General features: G+C 38.9%; 1 protein-coding gene across 2 annotated transcripts in view; it reads right to left on the bottom strand.

Annotated features, from left to right (window-relative positions):
- The window catches only part of Dync2h1 (dynein cytoplasmic 2 heavy chain 1), a 215,906-nt gene that overhangs the window by 113,519 nt on the left and 75,585 nt on the right, over positions 1-26,802 (bottom strand). For both annotated transcript variants that reach the window (XM_048429223.3, XM_048429224.3), the window contains exons 47-54: positions 26,162-26,329; positions 18,176-18,306; positions 16,771-17,019; positions 15,929-16,037; positions 15,499-15,612; positions 13,783-13,925; positions 11,452-11,533; positions 6,046-6,200 (exon numbers count right to left, since the gene is read on the bottom strand). In XM_048429223.3, the coding sequence (XP_048285180.3) occupies positions 6,046-6,200; positions 11,452-11,533; positions 13,783-13,925; positions 15,499-15,612; positions 15,929-16,037; positions 16,771-17,019; positions 18,176-18,306; positions 26,162-26,329 (1,151 nt within the window). The remainder of the gene's footprint in view (positions 1-6,045; positions 6,201-11,451; positions 11,534-13,782; positions 13,926-15,498; positions 15,613-15,928; positions 16,038-16,770; positions 17,020-18,175; positions 18,307-26,161; positions 26,330-26,802) is intronic.

Here is a 26,802-nt window from a genome sequence, read left to right as displayed (position 1 = left end):
CCATTTTTTTTTCTTACTGCTAATTAGAATGTTTTATAAGTGTTATATTCATTAAGATACAATAAAATACTTATCAGAGATTTAAGGAAAAACACTTTAATTTGGTGGCTCTCAACCAGTGGGTTGCAATCCCCTTGGAGGTCACATATCATATATTTACATTATGATTCATAGCAGTAGCAAAATTACAATTATGAAGTAACAATAAAATTTTATGGTTGGGAGTCATAACATGAGGAACTGTATGTAGGGGTTAAAGCATTAGAAAAGCTGAGAACTACTGTTTTAAAGCACGACAGTGATGTTAAACAGAACAACGTAATATTCAATAACCTAACTAGTGGGCTCACTCTTCTTTACTCATTGTATGGGACAGAAGGCAAAGGAAGATTCAGAGGATCTTTCAGTCTGTAACAGATGAGTCTTGCTTACAGTAGACTTGGCTTGGTTTACTCACACACAGAGCTAGTGGAATGCCCTGCTCTCTGAGTAGGCATTTGACCTGACATGACCATTATGGTTCCCTACCCTACTTCCCAATCACTACCCTAAGAAATGGCCATAGAAATAAATTCCTACTCTTCTGTTAACACACAGAATTTAATCACACATACATACACACACACACACACACACACACACACACACACACACGTATATATATGCCACAATGAAGGGACAATTCTACAAGTTTAAATAATTTACCCAAAGCACCATTAAGAACTAACCTTAAAATCAACCCTCACCAAAATCAAAATCACATTTAGTTACTGGTTTCACACCCTCTTAGTTCCCCACCATAACCAAGACACTACTGTACCACATCATACACTTTGGTTACAGGACAGTGACACATCAACCTTAAACCAACTCTGTCCTGCGGCTTTGATGTTGCAGGAAGGTGCTATGCAGTCTGTTTGTGGAGACGTCAATGGTCTTATTCAGTATTGGACCCTAGATGCAACACTACTGACCTGCCAGGTAAGATGAGCTCCCTGGTGCAAAAGTGCAAAACTGGACTTGAGGCCTACTCCAAAGATCAAATTCATACCAAGCAGTGTGACATAGTCAAGCCCATGACTATGAAAGTCATGGAGTCCCGGTTGAGAGCCTAATGATATTGTTTTCCTACCAAAGGTCATATTGTTAAATTCCCTTTTTGTGTTTGTAAGGGTAAAAAAGGCCAAGGAAAAACACCTAACCCTGACTTGACCACAAGACCAGTGTTTGAAATCCCACCAATCCATGATCTTTCCCCAGAGTGAGGCTGCAGAATCCCACTAATCCCTGGGCACAGAATTACACCAATCCCTGAGGATCTTGTACATGAAATTCCACCAATCCCTAAGCACAAAATTCCACCAATCTCTAATCACGAAATTCCAACAATCCCTGAACTTGCCCCAGAATCAGACAAAAAACAAAAAAACAAAAACAAAAAACAAAAAACAAAAAAACCCACCAATCCAAGTCACCCTGGAAAGCTCTGCCTCCACAGCAAGAAGCCCTATGTAGGTTCTGTACCCTACTCAGCTGCTGTAGCCTCACCCTCCTGGATTTTCCTCCTAAATAAATCTGAGGTGAGGTGAGTTGTGAGAGAGACACTGTCACAGCAGTGGAGTCCAGCTGTAGCAGAACTGCCCCCGCCAGGACAGAGTTGTTACCCTTCCCTGGGGAAACCTTTCCCTGGAGCAGAGCTTTAACATGTCTGCTGGGGCAGAGCTGCAATTCTTACAATGAGTTTGTGGTATTCTTTGGCTCCCAACTGCCAGGATACCTTTCCATCCAAGCTCCAACGCTTACAGTGTTAGTGTCCATCTTGTGGCACTAGGTAATGGTTAGTGCAGATAGTCATGTATTTCAAAGAGCAGAATGTAAGAGCCTGTCAGTGTTCAGTCATAGATGGGCGACTATATGAAGCCCTGCTTGAAGACTCAGAACACAAAGGAAGAGGAAGAGGAAAGAAAGTAAGGACCAGAAGCTGTGGAGGAGTACCATGAAATGCTTTCCTCCAGACATGACATGGCTATTTCACATATGAAATCAAAGTAGTTCTGGTTACCTGATAAAGATTTCTCCAAGATAAACCCAGTTAAAAATTCTAGCATGGTAGGAGAGGGAACCCTAAGAAGTTTTAGTCCTTACTGAAGAGCTATTGGTAATTGATGGCTGCAGACAGCCACTCTCTTAGGCTCCTCCATGACCCCACAGCCATGGATACACAGGCAGCACCAAATGAACTCAATGGATTAAATAACAAAGAAAAGAAATTTTAAAAGAAGATTTAGACAACTGAATCTTAAGTTGGAGAGAAAGTAGAACTTTGGAAAAGAAAATACTCTCTGACAAGTTTAGAAGCTGGCATTCTGATGTGTGGATGGGAGGGGATGCATATAGTGCCATGGACTGAACCCAACACCTTGTATGTGATAGGCAAATGCTCTACCCAGAAGCCAGCATTTTAAAACCACATGTAAGCTGAATCTCTATACTTAGAATAATATACAAAGAAAACTGTTCATAATATGAAGTTGCAGTGGAATAGTCCTTTACCAATCACTCAGATTGGTTTAATAAAAAGCTGAATAACCAATAGCTAGGTATGATTTTCAGAGCAGACAGGAGAGTGAAAAGAAGGAGGGAGTGGAAACCAGGAGAGGTAGAGAAAGCAGGTTATGGCAGTGTGTAAATTAATAGAAATGGGTTAATTTCAGTTACAGGAGCTAGCTAGAAACAAGCCTAAGCTATCAGTTGAGCTTTCATGATTACTAAGAAGTCTCTGTGTGATTTTTTGGGAGCTGGCTGGTGAAACAGAGAAAGACTCACTACAAATGGTGTCCAATGTGGAAGCACATATTTCCACATAAGACCTGAAAGCTTAAAAAAAAAAAAAAAAAAGGTTCCAAACACACAAAAACAAGAGCCAAACATGGCTTCCTAGTCCCCTAGTCTCTCATGCAGGTCACAATAAAGAGACGCATGCAGGCTTGAGCCACCAGCGTGCCATGAGCTAAGCTATGCTGTGATTTAAATTTTTGCTCATGCAGACAGAAAAGGTTACAGATATGCAGTAAAGCAGGATCAGACAGGAAAAAAAATTAACAGGTTACAGCACATTTAACAATGTATGGAGGCTCAAGAGGGGAAAAAAGAGATATACACAGTTATAAAAATAAATAGTTTTAAAATAGAGTAAAGTCTTTAAAGAGAGTAATTAAAAATAAGAATAAGTCATGTACATGGTTAATACACAGGGAGTCTGGATACAATATGGTGTTGTAGGGCTTTAAATGTTCTGATTGCTGATGAGAAAACAACAGCCGCTGAGAGACACTGAAATAGAAAAACCACTAAATTAAGCCATTCTATATTTTTTTTAATGTCTTAACATCAAAATGGAAGTAAAAAATGTTACACCAGGAAAGAGATTTTGCTTTTATTTCCACAAAAATAGAAAGGCTGTGGATTCAAGGTTGACAGAGATCAGATTTCATTGGGAAAGACCCCCTGAAAATCCACAGGCATAAATAAATAAATAGATAAATAAATAGATTTAAAAAAAACCTCAAGATAGGTGACATACATTTTACTTGCTGAAACATAAAACAAAATATCATCTTTGGCTGGCTCATATACAACACATAATCCATACTTGTGTTATGTATGTTACCTTTGAAAGTTTATGCATTTTCAGAGCAAGGGGACAAGATACCAATGAAAACTGATGGCTTAGGTGAACCAACCAGAGAGAGAGTCTCCATTACAGTTTTCTGAGAGTTCTACAGCCACAACAGCTTCAAGGATGCTGGCTGAGATGCTCTAGCCTGATAGACTATTCTAGCCAGGACTTGACAACCATCCTAATGTTCTAAGGGTTCCCCCCAAATATTTTAGCACCCCTAGACAACAAGAAGAAATGGCAATTCCCACATTCCCAAGAAGTGGGATGGGTGTCTTTTTGTTTTGTTTGTTTGTTTGTTGTCATTCAATGTGTTATGAATGTTTACCAATATTTAGGAGATTAGTTACAAATTCTTACTGATCATGGTCAGGAAGAAAGCTAAATAAAGGAGATTAGATTCAGGATCTTTTCTGAAAGGAAGACAGGGATATAATACAGAAATGATGACATAAAAGGGTGAATTTTTGAGAGTACTTTTGAATAATCACTAGTCTCAAATATTTTACATTGGTATGGATTTTGGTATGTTGATACAAATTTAAGGTTACTTTTGCTATACTGTATTGTATGTTTCCATTTTTTGCTTAAGGTATTGCACCTATGCAGCTCATTTATGAATGTAATGTAAAGCTCTAGTCCATGAAAGATATTTAGGATAATAAGGAAATATAGATTGGTAGTTTCATCTATAATAATTAAACTTATGTTAGGTATATTTTCAAGATCAATCAGAGACATTTTAAATTGATGGTTTTCAAACACTTCAGAGACCTATAGAATATAGCATCGTAATGTTTTAATAACAAGGTTTTTCATGACAGTAAGACATGTCTGCTCCTGGTAGTACCAATCTACTTCATAAAAGAATGATGGGCATCAAAGAATCTCCATATGGAGCTTGGTTTCTTTGTGGCAAAAGCTAGCCATTTGGGCAAAAAACTACCCTTGCTTTTACTGTTGACAGTATGTTGTACAAACTGGACAGGCAGGAGACAAAAGAAAGTGTCTGCCAAACTTTGCCAAGACATTAGGACAGTCCTTCAAAAATTCCTCCTTCACAGAAAAGTCTGTCAGATATTCTAGGCCTGTAAGCTGAAAATGTATACTCTAATGTTACCGGGGAAGCGTGGGGTGACTGCCCAGACAGCCAGATATCTCTGTTGTTTTGGAAGTGGTTTGCACCACACTTCCTGTTTACTCAGGTAATATTATATCCTGGAGTCCTTGATTGAGTTGAAGACTAGACAGTTATAGTTTTCCTTAAGTTATGAAAGAAGGTAAATTAAAATGCAGAGCTTTGAACTTATCAAGATAGAATAAATAAGGGGCTATTTTCTCCAAATATGCCAAATACAAATGGACTGGACATGTAAATGTAATTCTTACCTGATAACTGTTCTTATTACTTATAGTTTTATTGTGTCAGAATTAAAACCTTTCCTGTTTGTTTAGACAAAAGGAGGTAATGTGGAATACTTCTTCATACTGTGTGAAGATATGTCACTTGAACTGGTTTAACAAAAAGCCCAACAGTCAATAGCCAGAGAGGATTTTCAGAGCAGAGAGGAGACTGGGAAGGACTGAGTTGCCAGGAGAAGCAGAGGAAGCAAGTCATGTAGCATATTAGGTAATAAGCCATGAGTCATGCAGCAGCATGTAAATAAATAGCAATGGGCTTATTTAAGTTATAAAAGCTAGTTAGAAACAAACATAAGCTATCAGCTGACCTTTCATAATTAATAACCATATGGTTATAAGGGAGCTAGCTGGTGGGACAGGGAAAGACTCACTACAGAAGTGGTATGGGTAAGAACATTATTTTACTTTAACTGAAAAGACCAGATTTTTTAAACTATTTAAAATTTCAGTTTCACAATGTCAAATATTAACCTTTCCAATAATATCTACAAAAGCACTGCTTACATTTCCATTATTTTCTTTCTTTTTTCTAGTCTCTTGATTAGTACAGGCTAGCTCAAACTTCTAATCCTCCTGCCTCAGATTAACAAATACTTACATTATAAGCATGTATTACACCCAGTTAAATAATGATTTCTCAATTTCTAAATTGTTCGTATATAAAAAAGTCCCTTAGGGGCAGCATTACACTGTCAAAACAGTAAATATATCCCTCAAAAGTGAAATAACTACTATGAAAAATGCCTTATTACAATCTAGTGGAAAACACTATACAGAAGTATAATTGTTTCTTGAGGATTTATTATACATTAATTATCCTCACTAAATATATTTCACATGCAACATAGCATTGTGATCTGCAAAATCATTCCATATAAGTAGTAACTCAAAACATAATAACTGAAAACTAAAAATAAAATTTTTCAACACTACCAATACTATACCTGTAAATGACTTTGTCTTTTCAGTAACTCCTTTTTCTTGCTGCTACTGATGGCAGAATACACATGAAGAAAGGTCATGTACCTGCTTGGGGTGGCCCCATATGCTTTACAAGATTCATGGATTAATAAGAATGATTTTAGAAAGTCAGGATCAACTAGAAAAAAAACAGGAAGTAAAAGTTATTTAAATGCAAAAGATATTAAAAATTGTGTTAAGCAATCTTACTTATATCTCAGATACCCTGCTCTCTATAGTTATTACCCACAACACCTTTCTTCTTGAAGGAGGGGGTGGATCGAGACAGGGTTTTCCTGTAGGTTTGGAGCCTATCCTGGAACTCACTCTGTAGACCAGACCGGCCTCAAACATAGAGATCTGCCTGTCTCTGTCCCCTGAGTGCTGGGATTAAAGGCATGCCATCTCCACCCTGCCTACAAGACTTTTCTTAAAAGCATAAAAGCATCCACCGCTTCTATGCTCTTTAGGGAACCTGAACTCTATGGTTATAATAATCTCTACCTTTCCACTGTTATTCAATTCCCCTAGGTAGTGTTAGTGTTGTAAAATCATTCTATGGGTTATTATAACACTGTAAATTAATTAGAACTAGATAATGCATGTAATCAAAATCAACACAGTAAAATCTACTTGAAATAGAAAAGATTATAAACCAAATAAAATATACTCATTTGATAGAGAAGGGGAGAATATTTCAAAAGTTAGATTTTTCAGGAAGTTAGGAGTAAGTTGAAATGGAATTCAATGTATCTATGATCAAAAACACACTTCTATCTCATTGGCCGTCTACATCCCCTCCTGCAGTGAGTGCCGCAAACTTCTAACTACTCCTTAAGCCAGAAGCCAGTAAAGTACCCTTGATCCATCCTTTCTTGTATGTCACAACCATCATACATTCAACTCTCATGAAAACTAATTCCTAATACCCTCCAAGTCCATTCTTTTTTGGTCCCTTGCCTTTTCCTTGGCTTAGGCCTTATCTTTCCCACATCATACAAGTGTACATCTAAAGTGGTCTAGTTCCCTGCCATTTCCCCCAAGTAACCACTGATGTAGGATTCCCCACTGCATGCTTTGAATATTACCATGAATAATAAAGATGGTCTATAGCAGGGCAGAATATGGCCAGGCTGGAAGAGTTATAGAGACAGAGTAGGCAGAATCAAGGAGATACCATGTAGCTGCTAAAGGAGATAGACGCTAGAACCTTACCAGTAAGCCACAACCTAGTAGTGATACATAGATTAATAGAAATGGGTTAATTTAAGATGTAAGAGCTAGCTAGCTAAGAATGTGCCTAAGCTATTGGCCAAAGAGTCTTGTAATTAATATAGTTTCTGTATGACAATTTGGGTCTGGGCACTGGGAAACAAATGAGCAGTCTCTCACTACATATGGTACCCAATGTGGGGCAACTACATACACATAAAACCTGCAAGAACTTAGGAAGGAATTCTAGATTCAAAAGAACAGAGTTAAGCACAGCTTCTTGATAGCAGTATTTTCTCAGGTGGGCTCTGTTTCTTAGAGGCAAGCAGAGGCAAAGGCTTCCTGACTCAGTAATAACAGCAAAAATTGTGCAGCTCCTTTAAGAGTGAGATTCCAAGTTCATGCTAGCAGCATGAACTCTGGCTCTTTCAGGAGGTTCTACATTTAAATGGGGTTTGTGAGCAGAATGCTAAAAGTTGATTAATGGTGACATAAACCCACTGCAGCCCTGGAGCTGAGGTGGTAAGCATGGCTAGCAAAGGCAGTAAAAATACCTCTGCCATGTTGGATGGGGCAGAGCCAACAGGCAGGACTGTAGAGTTGGTCCTAGCCACAACAGATTAGCATTTAAAAGAATAAAGGGGCTTCTGGTCAAAAAATGATTATGGATAAGTAATGCAGACAGACTCAGACAAAAATAAACCTCTGAACAGGTCACAGTATGGGTAAAAAAATGTACACAGGCTTGGGAGAGAGAGGAAAAAGTATAAATAAGAATATAGACAGCTATAAATTAAAGGAGCAAACATAATAAATATTTAAAAGTAATAGAGTAAAAAAATAAGTTACATAAAGATGGAATATACACAGAGAGTCTGAATTATGTATATTATTCTGTTCTCTTTGCATTTTTTTTTTTACTGAATAGAGCCCTTTGTTTCTGGGAGCTACTAAGCTAAACCAACATAAAGGTATCTTGACTTCAAAATTTGAATCTAAAGATATGGTAATTTGGAAAACAGGTTCAGCTTTTGGTTCTACAGATGAGAACCTGTGCATTCCTTCCAAGTTACTGTGATTTGATGGAATAAGACCCACTAGAAGGTCTCCGTGAACCCTAAAAATGCTTCACCCAACAAACAGCAGGAACTTTAGAGAAACTATGTCCAAATTCCCAAAATGATTGTTTATAAATGTTTGTTTTCATTTTAAGGGGGTTGATTAAAAATGGTTAAATGGTCACAGTCAACCTCTTTCTTAAAAAAAAAACAAAAATGGGGGGATATGATATAAAGATGAATATTTTACATTGGTATGGATCTTGATCTACTGATACAAATTTAAGGTCAATTTTGTTATATGTGTATTTCACTCTTCTTTAAAGTATTATGTTTATACAGCTCATTAAAAATACAATGTATAATTAAAATTATGAACTAATAGATAGTCAATGATAATAGTCAAATTTGTAGTCATGTTAGTTGGGTTTTCTAGCATACAGAGGTATATTTCAGTTAGATAGATAACCTTCAAAGACTTCAAAGGCTTACAGAATATGGCATTTAAAATGTTTTAAGAACTGAGACTTTTCTCAACAGTGAGACATGTCTGCTCTGGCAGCAACAATTATTACAAAGAGGTTGATGAACGTTGAAGAAACTCATTATGGAATTTGCCTTCAATGTGACAAGGCTAGCCATTTTGGCAAGAAACTGTTCTTGCTTGGACTGCTTGATGGTATGCTGTATGAACTGGACATTGAGGACCCATAGAAAAGTGACTGCCGAACTGAAGGAAAAATGGTCCTTCAGGGTTCCTGCTTCACAGAGGAAACTACCACACATTCTGCAAGACACAGAACAAATTGACTGGCAAAATACCAATATAGGCAAAATAGTCTTTCAAATTTCCTACTTCATGAAAAAAATCTGCCAGATACTATAGGCCTGTATACTGAAGATGGATGCCCCAATGTTACAGAAGAACTCAGGGTGACTGTCCAGGCAGAAAGATGTATCTGTCAATTCTAGAGTTTTAGAAGTTGCTTACAATACACTTGCTGTTTACTTAGGTAATATATCCTTCTGAAGTCTTTGATGGAGTTGAAGACAGATAGTTACAGTTTTCCTTAGTTATGATAAAAGATATATTAGATATGAAACTTTAGACTCACAAAGAAATATTGTATAATTCTTGCTTGATACCTGTTTTGTTATATGCAATTTTAATATGTTAAAGTTAAAACCTTTTTTATTTAGACAGAAAAGGGGAGGTGATGTGGGATTCCCCTCTGTATGCTGTGAATAAGTTTTATTACCATTGGTGAATAAATAAGCAGCTTTGGCCTATAGCAGGACAGAATATAGTCAGGCTGGAAAAAATATGTAGAGAGAGAGTAGGTAGAGACAAGGAGACACCATGCAGCTGTTGAAGGAAATAGATGTCATAACCTTACAGTAGGACATAGCCTAGTGGTGATACAGATTAATAAAAATGGGTTAATTTAAAGTGTAAGAGCTAGCTAGGAATACGCTATTGACCAAACAGCGTTGTAATTAATATAGTTTCTGTATGATTATTTGGGTCTGGGTGACTGGGAAACAAACGAGCAGTCTCCGACTATATAACCATTTCACAAAAAATGAAGGAAAAAATGAGGTAGGCTGGAGGTGGGGAAAGAGAACTAGAGATCCAGGTGTAAAAGGAAATCCTAATCACATTGCTATCAAAATCTCCCAAGATCCCCAGGACACCCACTAAGTGATTGTAAACTCAGTACAATATGTAAGCTGCTGATTAGTGACTCCGCCCACCCTTTTCTCTTCACTGAAATTGACCCCATCTCTGTTTCAGACCTTTCTATCACTTCTTCACAGTTCTCTAGTAGTATACAAAAAAGGATGTCATTTCCAGACTGGCCATTTAAGCACTTCTACCTGCTATGATACCTGCTATACCAAAACCCACTTTTCTCCACACATTAGATAAACTTCTATCACCACTTTTCTTGCTCATCAGAACTGAATGTCTACCGCACAGCACAAGTCTTGTCTTCACTAGGCTATTATTAGCTCTGTTGGTAAACAGCCCTACATCTAGCAAAAAGTAAGCGTAATAAAACATTTCGTGATTAGATGCTTGTGTTAAAGAATATATATGACTATGGTGTAAAAATCACTTATTTAAAATTAATGTGGAGTAATATTACAATTGAGAAACTATACCACCTGTACTCATAAAATACCACTTTTCTGGATGTAAATGAAGTTACATGGTGCATCTACTGATTAGAGTCAAAACAACATAATCAGGACTTCAACTCACTAGGCTAGAAAAATAATTCTGTTTGTGAAACTGTTGGGAATGGGGATACAAGAGTGTATGTAGAAGGTCATGTGAGGTACAAATGTGTATCAAAGTGCACATGAAGGTCAAAGACCAACCTCTAGAGTTGTGTCAGCCATTAGGCCTGAGTAGTGAGTGCAGGGCTCCTCCTGCCTCTGCCCCCCTAGCAGGGGTTATAAGCAAGTGCTACACTATCACTTATGTAGGACTCATGCATGCAAGCAAACAGTTTACTGCGATATTTCCCCTGCCCCTAGAAAAAAATACTTTCTTTAATTTCTCACATACACATACTCTTTTGACTCCTATATGACTCAAATTGAATTTAAAAATTAAGAGGGTTTCAAATTTTAACATACACAAAGAAACCTGACTGCTAACAGTTCACTGCTGTAGAATATTTCTTTACATTGGGAGAAGATCTATCACTGTGATTGGTTTAATGAAACGCTGAATGGTCAGTAGTTAGGCAGGAAAGGGCTATGGGGACTTCTGAGGACAGAGAGGAAGGAAGGCAGGGTTGCCATCCAGATGCCGAGAGAGCAACATGAGCAACATGGAGAGAGGCGGGGAAGGGTCACAGGAAGCAACAGGGATTAAAATCATGGGTTCATTTAAGTTGTAAGAGCTACTAGGACAAGCCTAAGGTAAGGCCGAGATTTGATAATTAATAATAAGTCTCCATGATGCTATTTAGAAGCTGGCAGTACAGAGAAAGGTGTTCTATAGTTCACATTATTTAAATTTATAATCATCACCCATGAATCTCTAACATGAGAAAAAGTAGTATCTCATAAAAGTAAATAAATAAATATATTACACCAAAATACTACCTGAATTTTTTTTCTTTTCTTCTTTTCTTTTTTTGTCATGTTTTTCTTCACCATCTGTTTCACTGAATAACATCTCTGGTATCTAAAATACAGAGCATTTCTTTACCACTGGATGAAATGTAACCCACTATACATCCTTTAACTAATGCTCACCATCCTTTCACTGATTTATGACAAAGCAGAAAAGCCTCTAAGAGGCCTTAAGTGAACATCTGTCGGGTACAGGGTTTTAGAGAGAGCACTCGTGAGGGATGGAAGTATGTATAGAGACCAGATGGCAAGCCCAAGAACGCTGTTCACCTCTATGGAGACAGGGTTTCTCTCTATGCTGGAGCTCACCAATCAGGCTAGCTGCCTGCCTAAGGAACCACCTGGCTCTGCTTCCCCAGAGCTGGCATTATAAACATTCAAAACCATGCTCAACCTTTTACTTGGATTCTGGGAGATCCAAACTTGGTCCCCACGGCTTTCCTCGTGACTGCATGGTAAGCCTTTACTTTTGGGTTTCTCACCCTTCTACCAAGACACTTGTGTTCTAGGCTGAGCCCCAATCCAGTCTCCAGAGACTCAACCCCTCTGTATTGTCGCTCCTCCTTTTCAAACCATAGTCTTCCCTTTATCAGCTGAGACTCCTTAGGAAAACATCACTGCGCCTGTGCAAGTCTCCACTCCCTCCTCACACTTATCTCATCACACTCAGGTAGCAAAACCATAACATTAGCTAAATTCAAGTCACCACTTGCCCAGATGTAAATGTGAGTGTACAGACGGCTTAGGAAAAAACACACAACCGTGAAGGCTGGCCTCACGGACACAGACTCACGCTCTCTGTCTTTCATTCTCACAAACTATGTCTTCACGCATCTCTTCAAGCTGCCAAGTGTCTTCTCTCATCCTTCCCCTCAAGTAATAAAATCACTTCTGAATTCAGGGAGAAAATATAGAAGCATATCCAGAACTTCATAGTTACTCACTTTCTATTCACACAGGCTAAAAAAGCCTTGCCTGCCCTCTATCTGTTTAAAGCTTTGTCTGAGATGCAACATCACACTACTCTGAAACATACCAGACACAATATGTACCTCTAGTATACAAAAGTAAGTAAGTGATTGGGAGTATGAATATTATTCAAAGCCTAATGTCTAAGGTTATTACTGATTCAGATAAAGTAAAATAAGTGGATTGTAGTTAGAACAGTGCTATGAACTCACACACTAAATTCAATTTCAGTTTCCCATCCTCTGCCCGCCCCCATCCACCCCTCCTCTGTATTTGCTCAGAAAGGGGCAGGCCTCCCATGGGTATCAGCAAAGCATGCCTTGACAAGCTGCCTTAAGATCACGAACCTCCCCCCTCTAAAGGTTGGGCAAGGCAATCCAGCATAAGGAATCGATTCCCAAGAACCTGTCAAAGCATAGGGACAGCCCTGCTCCTACCTCCTGGAGTACCACAGATAGATCCAGCTACACAACCCTGACACATATGCAAAGGGCCCAGGTCATCCCCATGCAGGCTTTCTGGTTGTTGCTTCAGACTCTGTGAGTTCCCATGAGCCAGGCTAGCCATTTCTGTGAGTTTTTCTGCAAATCCCTGATCCTTCAGGCTCCCCAAATTCCTTCTCCCACTCCTCAGCAGGACTCCCCAAGTTCTGCCCAATGTTTGGCCATGGGTCTCTGAATCTACCTCCATCAGCCACTGGATGGAGGCTCTCCAATGACAGCTGCAATAGTCACCAATCTGATCACAGGGGATGGCCAGTTCAAGCTGTGCATCCACTACTGCCAAGAGTTTTAGCTGGGGCCATCCTTGTGGATTCGGAGGGAGTTTCCCTTGCATCAGGCTTCTACCTGGCCCATAAAGCCCCCATTCCAGTCATCCCTTTCAACACACCCCGCCTCCTATCCAACCCCTCAAGTTCCCATGCTTATGTGCCCCCAGTCCACCCAGGAAATCTCTATCCAACCCCTCAATGTGCTTTTTAAAATAACTTAAATTTTTAAATTTTCACTTTTTAACTTTCTTATTATGCATTTTTTTAAAAAAAATTCTAGGCTAGTACCTGTTAGGCTAATACAGGCGCTAGCCTAGCCAAGTCATACAATTTTTTAAAAGATAATTATCTCTTTATTTCATTAAAATTTTTATACTTGAAGTTGCCGCCTAAAATTCTATATTCAACTAAACTATCCTAAGAACAGAAAGAAAACAGACATGCTGTCAGACATAGTAGAAATGCCCAGGGCCTCAGTTAAGCTAAGGCTCAACCTGCAGCAGGCACAAACTGAGAGAGGGCACCGAGCAGAGCAAGCTCAGAGTCAGAGCAGAGCGCACCTTCTTCATGCTGCTGTCTGACCAGCCCTCCATCCACAGCACCTGGCACTTCTTATGCAGAGCTGGATTACTCTCACAGTTTATTATGAAATTCATATTTGCAGAATCCATAATTAAGACAATATGCAAGTTTTGTTGAATTCCTAAAAAAAAAATGTGAGAAACTGTAACCATGGAAAAATTATGAGAACAACCATAAATCAAGGAACTTATATATGGACTGGCTTTATGGTAAACATATTTTTAATGAAACAGTAGGAGCTGCTTATGAAAAAAAGCAAACTACAACATAATATTAAGGCAAGATTTTTACACTGGTTAAAAAAATGACTCACTTCTTCAAGGAAGTGGCCCCTGGTAGATGGCCTAAGACCCAGTATCCAGGCCCACACCCATTGAAACAAGGACAGCATAACTCAACTCAGTGGGCTATGGAAAGAAGGCAGCAAGTTGGGAGTTGGGTGAGGTAGGAGAAGCTAGGAGTTAGACAGAAAGCAAAGGGTTGATATCAAGATAAATAGTATATGTGTATGAATTCTCAAAGAATGAATAAAAATATTTCTTCATGTGTGTTTTGTGAGTCACACATACTCAGAAAAAGATTCATAAAGATATCATGCAGGAATGGCTGGGTGCTGGGATCTATGCTTTTAAAAAATTCTATTTTATTTCCATAGTGCACAAGAAAATGCTTCTGTATAAATAATTAGCTACTTAACATTTAAAAACACTATAAAGCCTGTCTTATTTAAGACAAGATCTACTAGTGCAGTAAGTATAATACAATCAAATGAAAATGCAAACAGCGAGGCTGGTATTCCAAAACCATCACTGCAATTCCAACTGATAAAATTTCCTGCCCAGACCACCAAGAAGCAAGATGTAACCTGCCCAGCTGTAAAAGGTACTGAGCCGTGTGGCTAGCATAGATAAGAACAATGGGTTAATATAAGCTACAAGAGTTAATAAGAAGACTGAGCTAATGGGCCAATCAGTTTATAACCTAATGTAGACTCTGTGTGATTTTCTTTCAGACTTGCCAGCTGTGGGGTATCGGGTGGGACAGAAACCCCAACAAGCCAGCCCTTTCCTAAGATACTGTTATCATAGGCTTCTTCTGTGTTACCTTCTAAAATCCACAAGAAAAAAGTCATTAATTATCAAAGAACCCTAAATTTAAGATACCTTCACAATCTACTGAAAAATTATGGCAAATTAAATTGTGGAGAGTCAAGGAAGTCCTGAGTGAACTGCTTAACAAGTACACGGCCAAGTCAAGGACCAAGGCCTCAGGCCCATGAGAAATTGGCAAAACCTTACCCCTACCTGGGTCAAGCTTAGGAAGATGGCAAAATCCTTCTAAAGTGCAAATGTTGGAAGTGTGCAAAAGTACGACTGTTTATGAACGACTGAGCTGTGTGTACTAAACTAGTAACTGCACCTCCTAGCTGGCAAGGTTTGCCTCCTCTACATAATAATTGCACTGGGGTCTGGGAAGTTGTACAGCAGGCCCCGCTCCACTGGAGCCAGCACAGCCCTCTGGCCCCAATTTCCCCATGCAGCTATCTGTCATTCACTAAGTTTACTATGTTTTCTTCATTCCTTCTCCACCCCTAATCAGGCCAAGATGCCAAGCTGTACAGAACACCATATTAAATCCTATTTATTTCACACCAAGCAGAATATAAAGTTAGTGGTGAACTCTCTGCCTCTTACTATATGTGAAGTAATTGAAGACTGGGCCAAAGAAACCATCCTGGGAAGCTTGATCTTTCAGAGGCGACAGCAAAGGCTCCAGCTCCTCCAGAGTGTACAGGCCAGGGACCTCGCCTGTGGAAGGACAGTCAGCGTCTTTTCTACTTTGACAAGCATACACCAATTCAAGACAAATTTTACATACGAAATGCTTTTCGATTTTTACTTTACATTTTTCTGTTCAGTCACTACCAGAAGTATTAACAATAACTTTTACATAATTCTTGGCTTTACAAAGTTTGAGATCTCAATTCTTTAGTCATAACCATGTGTGCACTCTCATGACTATGTTCAAGGTTCCCATAACACAGGTAAACTTTATACAGTAATTTCAATGGAATAATTTTACAATAGTACTTATATTTGCTTCACAGAAACCTTGAATACTTGCCTGAAGACAAAAGGCTATTGATCATCTCCAAAAATGTAGGATGTACAAACTGGTAATCCTCCAGAAGTAAGACTACCTGCTGAGCCTCTATCCCCGCGAGATGCAGCACCTGGGGAACAGGGAAGACCAGTCCTCTCAGGGACTCTGGGAGCAGGTAAAGACGACAACCCGTGGCTGGCAGAACAACATGACAACATACCCTTCAACAGTCTGAAGAGTGAAAAGGACAGTGTACATGTAGAGCTGACCACAGCACACACAGGATCCAGAGCAGAGCGCTCTCCACACAAGGAAAGGACTATAAGTCACTTGTCTACTTGCTGCTTGGCGTGTTCTTACGGCTAGTATTGTTTATGAGACACAGCATCTTGCTATGTGACTAAGGCTGGCCTTGAACTTGCCAGAATCCTGCTGCCTTTTCCTCCCAAATGTCCATTCCTAGCTTACTTAGTACCTACTTACCAACTTATTTAGAACTGAGAAACATAAAGCAAATATTATTTTATCTGTACCATTTGGAAAGTAAATTAGAGTCATCAATAACTATTACTTGAAGGAAAACTGATTTTAGAAGTAAGTCACTGAAGCAAAACTGGATAGTTTTAAAGTATACTCTTCCTACAAAAATATGTAGTCCTGTTTATCACACAACGTGACATCCCATAATCTCAGATTCCTAACAGGAACCTCCCATGTACAGATGAAACTTTAGTAATCATGGAGAAAATAAAATTAAAACAAAATTAAAAGGAAAACTGTGTTACATGTAGAAATCTTACAAGCTTTAATAACTAGCAAGATTTAAAAGCGAATAAAGGAAGACGCCATCTACGATGACTCACATGCTTGAGATCATTGCTGAACTGCTTGGGCTCGTAGCCTCTGGAGATCCTGGGTGAGAAGAGCACCGCACCGTGCATGTGGCTCACTACAGATGTGACAGTTCGCCGTCCCACTCCACTGCGTCCTGCCAAGAGAAGTGAGCCTCCAGGGAAACTTAGCACTCTGTCTATCCTAGACATATATTCCAGAACTTCTTGGAAAAGTAAAATATCTAAATTCTGGTTATCCCGTCCATAATGAATAAGACCCTTTGAAAAACAAAAATAGATTTTATAATTAATGCAATTTCTAGTTAGAACAATGAAAATATTATTTTTCTGGGACTGGAGAGATGGCTCAGAAGTCTTGCTGGATTTTGCTCCCAGCATCCTCATGGCCTATAGTCCCAGTTCCAGGGGATCTGCATTTACTCTGACCTTCACAGGTCCTGCAAGCACATGGTGCATGTACTCTCTTGCAGTACACACACACACACACACACACACACACACACACACACACACAGGTCCTGCAAGCACATGGTGCATGTACTCTCTTGCAGTACACACACACACACACACACACACACACACACACACACACACACAAAATAGGTAAATATAACTTTTTAAAATTTACTTATTTAGAATAGAATGTTATAGTTTTGACACTTTCAAGAAAAGGGTAAAGTGACTATATTTTATTTTGCACCTAAAACTTTACTTTGTAATAACCTAACTTTGTAGGCATACGAAAAACTCACATCAATCAAGTTCAAGGATGTACAGAACTCAACTAGCTCCACAGCACTACAGCATGCATGCAGGATGGCTCACAAGAGCCTAACTCCAGCTCTGGTGGATCTGACCTTTCCTCTGGCCTCCATGGGTACACACAAGCATATGTTACACACAATAAAAAAGAATCCACATGCCACACTGTTCCTTCTTCTCACAACTAAGCTGAAGGCAAATGGAGAGGGAGAATAAAGGAAAGTGGGGAGAAGGCAAGGAGGGGGAAAGGGCAAAAGAGAGGCCACGAAGAAGAAACTGCACAGGAGATGGAGATTCAGAATCCAGTCCTCACCTGGTGACCTGACTCTGATGGTGCCAACTTGGACTCCACCTATTTTCTTTTTCACCAGGTGATGCTTATATTGAGGTATGACACTCACCTCTCCAGGAATACTTCCCAATCACTATTCTCATCGCTAGCCCAATGGCAATACCATCTTTTTAAAAAGGTATCTTAGTAATTTTACATGCATCTGTGCATCTGGTAATGTCTGCCAGAGTGAACAAAACTCCAAAGAGCAGGACAGGTTCTGTCTATTGTGTGATCTTTCATTTCACGTACTCAAATGTTTCTAACAATACTTCAACATACTACCATACCCATACCTTACTCCCAGGCATGATTCCATACCTTCTTAATGACATCCTTCAGGTCTGCAGAGGTCAGTTTGCCAAGTGGTTTCCCATGTGGAGGTAATGGCTGTCCTGGAACTGTATTTGTTCCTGAGCTATGCCGGGCTCCCCATGTGACATAGTAGCTATCTGCAGAAAAGATGCTGCTGATTCATATCACTAGTGATGAGAGAACCAGCTGCCCCATTTACTAAATTATTTTTTTAGTCCAAATAAAATTGTCTCCAGCAATACAAAGGTAGATTATACTAAATGAATTAACATAATTACTTAGAAGATCCATAAAATTAGTAGATACTAAAATCACAAATTAAAATAGTAAAATCAGTGTGAGGACTAGCTGAGTTAAATACTTTCATTATATTCCTTACCCACTTTTTAAACATTTTTAAATATATTCATGATTTGAAAATTTTATCAAATTACTAATGTGTTTTGTTGATACTGATCCCCATACTTTCCCCAAACCCATTTTTCTTCCAACTTCACATCCTCTTTTTGTTGTTTTATTACTAATAACTCAGACACCAAGTACTGCTGCCCAATGTGCATGGGGATGGAGTTATCCACTGGAGCATGGGCAACCCATGGCACATCCCCAGTGAGCGAGACTTTCCTTCAGTCTCCAGAAACTCCACAAGGGCAGGGCCACAAGGGTTTCTCTCCAGCTCATGCTGGAGCTCTGCCAGTAAACCAGACCACCACTTTTCTCTCTTCATACAAAGTGGCTTCCTTTCAACTTCTCCCTTATTCCCCGATCTACTATTCATTCTCACACTTGCTTCCCTAGGATTGTGATAATTAATACTGTCATCTTGAAATGATCTGGAATCACCTTGGAGACTAGCCTTTATGAATGTTTATGTGAAATTTGCCAGACTGGATTATCAGAGGTGGGAAGAACCACCCTAACTGTTAAGGTCTTGGATAATGTTAAAAAGGGAGCAAGCAAGCAGAACACCAGCAGTCAGCCATAGCTCTCTGCATCCTGATTATGACTGCACTGTGACCAGCTGCCACCCTGACGTCCTTGCCTTGATGGTACCTAAAATGCTTGATGGTACCTAAAATCTTTGCACACATTGCTATTACCAGGCATTTTGTCACAGCAAAAAGAAAAGTAATTAATAAAGAAAATTGCCACATAATATTTGTAAAATGAAAACAGTTTACATAAAATAGATAAAACATATACAAAACATTCCCTATGAAAGAATAGGGATTTACTGATATCACCAAGGGCCTTAACTTCTAAAATAAAAAAAAAATCAATAAGCAAAGTTTAATTAGAAATCAAAAATCCCCCAAATTTCTCTTAGAATTACAGTATAAATTTACATTATTTTAAAGGAAATTGTACTCTGCATTTGACTGAACTTGTCCTTTTCTTCCTCTTCACAAGCTTAGTTCTCCTGGGCTCAACACCATAGTCACTTTCCCGCTGAGACCTAAGCAACCAAGTTCCTCTGACCTTCATAAACTCTTTTCTCTGTGAGCAGTGTGCACAAACAAGGAAGCTCTAGCTGCAGATGCACACCATGTTGGTTTGAATGAAAATGGCATTGCTGGAAGAAGTATGTCACTGAGGTGTAGCATTGGAGGAAGTGTGTCACTGGAGGCAGGCTTTGCAGATGCCCAAGCCAAGCCCAAAGGGGTAGTCTATTCCTGCTGCCTGCAGATCAAAAACTCTAAGCTCCTTCTCCAGCACCATGCTTGCCTCTGTAACCATCATGCTTCCCATCATGGTGATAATGGACTGAATCTCTGAAGCTGTAAGCCAGACCCAATTAAATGTTATCCTTAATAAGAGTTGCCATGGTCATAGTGTGTCTTCATAACAACAGAACCGTAAGACAGAAGTTAGCACCAGGAACTGGGGTGCTGCTGTGATAGGCCTGACTATGTTTTTGTTTGGAGGAGTGTAGACTTTGGAACTCTGAACTCGAAAAGCTGTTAAGCTCTTTGAGTGGGGTTTAAAGGCCATCTTAGTAGATGCATGGGAGATAGTGGCACTGAGGGCGATTTGAACAGTGGAGTCCAGTTCAAGAGGTTTCAGAGGAGAAGAACATATGCATGTGGCCTAGAAACGGTTCTTAAAATATTTTAATGAGGAATGTGGGTACCTTTTGCCCTTGTTCAGAAAGTCTGTCTGGAGTTAAATTGAAAAGGGTTTTGTTGTTGTTGTTATTGTTGTTATATTTTTTGAGGGTTTGTTTTTCTTTTTGGTTTTTGTGACAGGGTTTCTCTGTAGCTTTAGAACCTGTCCTGGAACTAGCTCTTGTAGACCAGGCTGCCCTCAACTCACAGAGATCCACCTGCCTCTGCCTCCCAAGTGCTGGGCTTAAAGGCATGTGCCACCACCACCTGGCCATAAATTGAAGAGTTCTTATTGAGTTAGCAGAGAAAATCTAAAACAGGCTAGTATTGACTCTGTCATGTGGTTAATAGAATTCACTTGCATGAAGATTTGTCATGCAAAGGAGCAAGCCTGAGCAAGAAAAAAAAATATATAAAATGTACAGCTCATAGAGAAAAGGCACACCAAAAAGGATGCTGCTAAATCCTTTGTGTGTTCAAGGAGATAAACAGATTAAAGAAAACCCTGACATTAATAGGAACAAAGGGAGTGGAGACCTTAGGACAAGATTCCACCCATCTAAGTTTTCAACTTGTTTAAAAGAATTAAAGAAAGGCTTAGAGCTGTGTATAGAGGCACATGCCTTTAACCTCAACACTCCAGAGGCAGAGAGATCTCTGAGTTCTAAGACAGCCTGGTCTACAGAGCAAATTTCAGGACCGTCAAGCTTAGGCAGTGAAGGAAACCATCAAAAACAGAAAGCTGGTGAAGATATAATTGAACAAGGGGCTATGTTCTAGCACCAGCAATTAGCAGAACTTGGCTCCAGCCATGCGGTTCTGGTTTAGAGTCAAGGATAAAAGAAACGGGTTTCAAAATCTCTCTCTGCAACTAAGAAAAGCTGCCAAGGCCAGGCCAGATCAAGGCCCAGAGAGGCCATTGCGTGAACCTACGAAGGTGAAGCCTGCACTGCCTTGGAGACCCCAAGATGTTGGAGATCCCAGAGTCATGGGCTGTCTGCCAAGGAGAGCTGCTAACAGAGAGTGGGGCCAGCACAAGAGGAAGAAGTGTGTTGCAGTCAACAAGGCTGAAAAGAGCTGGAGATGTAAAGAGCAAAATGCAATTAGACTTGGAGATGTAGCTTGTGGAGTTCGCCCTGCTGGTTTCAGTCTTGCTTTTGTTCACTATTTCCTCCCTATGCTCCCTTTCCTCCAATTTGCAATGGTAATGTGTATCCTGTGCCATTGTATGCTGGCAGTATGTAATCTGCTTTTGCCTTTTGATTTTATACAGGATTATCATTAAGAGATTGCATGAATCTCAGAAGAGACTTTGAATTTTGGAATTTTAAACAATGCTGAGATTATTATAGAGTGTGAGAGAGAACTTTTGAGGTTTTACTAAATACATTTTGCATTATGATATAGCTATGAGTCCACAGGGGCCAAGGAGTAGAAAGTGGCAGATTAAACAGAAATAGCCCCATAGGCCCAGAGTTAGTGACACTATTGGAAAATGTGGCCTTGTTGAAGTAGGTGTGGCATTATTGGAGGAAGTGTGTCTCTAGTGGTGGACGTTGAGGTATCAGATGCTCAAATCAGGCCAGTGTGTGGTGTGGGAGAATTATCTGTATTCTGTCAATCATGTATTTTAATAAAACGCTGATTGGCCAGGCAGGAAGTATAGGTGAGTCAACCAGACAGAAAGTAGAGGCGTGGCGATGAGAAAAGGAATATTCTGGTAAGCAGGAAACTCCCTCCGCCACTCCTGCCCAGACCACCAAAGAAACAAAATATGAGCTAACAGCTGGAAAAGGTACTGAGCCACAAGGCTAACACAGACAAGAATTATGGGTTACCGTAAGATGTAAGAATTAGTTAATAAGAAGACTGAGCTAGTGGGCCAATCAGCTTATAATCTTATGGAGTCCTGTGTGTGATTTTCTTTGGGGCTTGCTGCCTGTGGGGTACCAGCGGGACAGATACCCCAACAAGCCGGCCCTCATATTACAAGTGTGACAGTCTCTTCTTAATAGAATAAGCCAAGCATGATTCCTACTACTAGAAATAACAATCTCTATGCAGCTTTCAAAAGGATAACAGAAAAAACTCTCAAATATTCAAACACACTATAATCAATATTTTAAAGTAATTTTAAACAATCAAAATTATTAAAAACACTGTGATATAATTGCACATTGTGATTATTGTGGTGTGATTATTACAATGACTAATAATTTTATATGGACTATTGCAGTACCCTCCTACCTGTCCATCCCTGCCTAAATCCTTAAGCATAACCTCACCATTACTAAAAGAATACATATAAAACTACAATCTGACTGCACAACATCATTCCCTTATCGTAGTTTCACATGCCTTGAAAGAAAGTGCCAAAGTCTAACCACCCTCTACTGCCTAGCACACCCATCACTCCACATTATACACTTCATTTCTCATCTTTCAACTTCTTCCATACTCACTGCTCTTATCTGGAATATCCTTCAGCTCTTCTTCACTCAACATATTCATCTTTTAAAACCTACTTTGGCAGTACAGGCCCTTAGTCCCAGGTACTTGTAAGGTAAAAGTAGAATTCTGAATTCAAGGATAGCCTGAGCTACGTAGCAAATTCAGGGTCAACATGTCAACTAAATGTGACCCTATCTCATAAAATAACAAACAAAACCAACTTGAACATATAACTGCCAATGAAAAACTTGAAACTGAACACATAAATCTAAAATCAAATACCAGATTTATATGCTGATACTTGTGAAAAATACCAAAGACCCAAATGCTCTCATGACAGACTGTGTGTCTGAGTCAGAAGACACAGAGAACAGACACCAATTCATTCCAGGTCAATACAAAGACTCGGTGTAAGGTCTGTCACAATCTTGTCATACTGTGACATGATTATACAGAGACATGATCATCCCATGAGAAATAAGGCTACCTAATTTCAACATGTATCATGCTGTGGCTATAGGAATCTAGACAGTGTGGTTTAGGAAAAGATGGGTCATATGTACATCACTGGAACAGGTAAGATAAACACAAGTAGACCAACAATACTAATTGGTTTTGTTTCATGGAGCTTTTTTTTCTCTTGACAAATGTGCCAATAAGACACACTGAAGAAAGAACTGTCTCTTCAAGAGGCAGTGGTGGGAAAGTTTGGCATCCACATATAAACAAATTAAATCAGATGTTTTTCCCTCACAAAAGAAAATTCAAAATAGATTAAAGACTTTCAGACCTACAACTATGAAAAAACTAGATAGAAACCCAACAGAATCTCTTAGAGACCTAGGTCTAGGCAAGAACTTCCTGAATAGCAATCTATGAGTCCAGCAAGTAACAAGCAGAAATTAATAGAGATTACAGTACAGTGTGAGGCATAAGCGCTTCTCCACAGCCAAGGGTCACAGCAGGGAAAAGAGATACCCTACAGACTAGGATAAAATCTTTGCCAATTAAACATCTGACAAAGAATTACTATCTAAAATAACATCTTAAAAAATTCAACACCAAAAATATCAATACATGGATAAAGTAATTGAACAGACAGTCCTCAGAATATATACAACTTAACCACTAAGTGTATGCAATAAAATTCAACATACTTAGGCGGCAGGGAAAGGCAAGTTAAAACTGCAGGGAAACTCTATTTTGCCTGAGTCAGGATAGCTCCAACTAAGTAAACAAACAATAAATTCTGTCGAAGACATAGGAAAACAGAAACCCTTGTATCCTGTTGATGGCATGTAAAATATGCAAAGCACAGAAATCAGTGTGGAATGTCAAAGACAAAATTCAAAATAGAACTACCCCATGAGCCAGCTGTATCGCACTTTCTTATATGTAGCTAGAGGACTTTAAGTCTACATACACATCACAAAGACACATGAACCTGTACACAACAGTCAAGACATAGAATCAGCCTAGATGGTCATCACCAGATGAGTGTGAGTGTGTGTGTGTGTGTGTGTGTGTGAGAGAGAGAGAGAGAGAGAGAGAGAGAGAGAGAGAGAGAGAGAGATTATATATTCATGGATAGAGGAAGGGAGGGAGGGAAGGATGAAAGTAGAGAGGAGACTGTGTGGGGAGAAGACTAAAATGGGGGAAAGGAGGAATAAGTGAGGCTGACAGAATATAAATATAAGCAAAGTACATGATATAAATATGTGAAGATGTCATAATAAACCTATTATATTATTATATACTAATTTTAAGAACACTATAGTTATAAAATTTTAATACATATATTTTATGCAACTTCCCTAAACAAAAATTATTCTCTACCTCTTCTACCACCCTAAAACTAGTATTTATCAAATACACTTGGAAAAGTTACAACACTCTATGCTCCATTGTAATTACAAGTTTAACCACAACTTCCACAAGTCTTCATGCCATATAAGCATATCACTAATTGTCAACTCTGAAAGCAGAGATTGTCACATTTCTGGCATTCAACTGTAAGCCTCTTGAGAATAAAAGACTTTTATAGGCTCTGAAAACCACCAAATCCTAGAGGACTGGGACACAGAAAAAAAATACTGATAGCATCATAGCACAAAAGACCTTTACAGGAAGAGACACTGCTGACGCAAGTTTGCAGGCTGAGCGTGGCCTGACTCCAAGAACAAAGCCTTGTCAGAGAGCCTGGCCAATGCCTCAGGTGGATGAGGCAGACATTATTAAAATGATGCTCAATTGTCAGCAGCCTCCTCACAACACTTTCCCTTGTGTTGTCTTTAGATTGTTCTCCCAAATTCCAAATTTCTAGAAATATCTCGAGAGTCTTTCAGTGAACCCCAATAGCCTTCCCACGTTCAATATTTCCTTGGACTTTGGTAATGATATACTGTTGTGAGAGCACATTCTGCTCCTTCAGCCAATAGCCTTTAAGATACCAGCCCACTTGGACATTGTCTCTTATAGTTTAAAAAGCAGAGGGAACCTGCTCTCTTGCTTCTGGCTCCCATCCCAGCTGCTAGACTCTGTTCCTGTCTGCGTTCAGAGGACTGTTGTGTAGGACAGTGATCTGTAAGTTTTCCCCTTAAATAAATAACCCTTTTATTATCAATAATTCTGACTGGTGTGGGATTGTTATACAGCATCAATATACAGTACATAAGAGTACTCATGAATATTTGTTAGCACGGTGTGTAGCTGGATAATTGTTGTGTTATAAAACGTTTCCATGTCTTTGTCATCGGCCCTTCTCTCTACTATATGCTCGCTTCCACAGCAGTTCCTAACGTGCAAATTGGTTATGAAGTAGACACAGCCCTGAATGCAACATGTTCACTCACATGAAGCCGAGGAAACTAGGAGTAAGTACAAACATGATGTCCTGTTTCAGTGATTTTATGGGTAACAACAGGGAAAACAATGCTTTTTCTGTTAAACAAGAGGCATTCTAATCAAGTGAGGAATTTCACAATGACCTTTATGTTTCATATTTAATCAAATACTAAAATTTCATTTTAGGTTTTTAATTTTTTAAATAGGGTCTTACTACATAGCCCTAACTGGACGGAACATGCTCTGTGGACTGGGCTGGTCTCAAACTTGTCACACAGCTGCGTCTGTCTCTCAAGTGCGAGGTTACAGGTGTACCACCATAGCCAATTCCACCGTTAGTTAAAATTCTACTGGGAAAACAACTTTGTATTACAAATATACAACAAAAAGTTTGAACACCCTTTTCAAGAAAGTACTTATTATATTTTTTGTATTATAATTATAGAAGTCTAGCAAAAATGGCTGGGCATCTTCTCTTTTGAGAAAATTAATATTGTAATCCAAAGTTTTATTTATTGAAACATGAAATTGTGCATCAGGTCTGACACAAAAATTTAAAACACCTATAACTTGTGTAATCGATCTTTCTTACCTGCCATGTTGTCCAGTATATCTGAGCCCCAGTCTCCTTGGAACACTGAGGTCAGAATATTATCAAACAGATGAATCTCCTTCATCCCAACGATTTTGTCCCGAAACAAGCGTCGGGCCTCATAGGCTACAATTTCCAGAACATAATCTAATGGATGGTTGGAAGATCCTAAAAAGGCAAAGCTTTTCTTTAATCACAGTGAGTCTTAAATTATTTTCAAGAGGTCTGTTTAACAAAATGTTTTGAAATAAATATGCAGGGAGAATCTACATACCATAATTGTGGCAGCAGGTAAATAGAAGAAATTGGAAAAAGTTAAAATTCATTCCTTTAATAAAGTGGTATATTTTAAACACTACAGCTGTTCAATAAAGTTATCATTTCCAAATTGCATAATAAAATTGGTTTGGCTATGAAAGAAAATATTTTATCTTTTCTAAAATCAAATTTGTACCGTGATAAACAGATTGGAAAAGGAATATAATAAATTATTACCCTCTTAATAGTAATAAATATAATAGAGCTATTTAAACTTAATGTACTAATAGTCATTTTTAAAAATTATAATCAGTCACAATATTTAATGTTCCTATTATGAGTACAACTTAGAGCATAGTTACACACAGGGACAACCAAAACTC

The sequence above is a fragment of the Myodes glareolus genome, chromosome 4 (genome assembly GCF_982192425.1).
Source record: "Myodes glareolus chromosome 4, mMyoGla1.1, whole genome shotgun sequence".
NCBI lineage: Eukaryota > Metazoa > Chordata > Mammalia > Rodentia > Cricetidae > Myodes > Myodes glareolus.
This window is presented reverse-complemented; position numbering and strand designations above follow the sequence as displayed.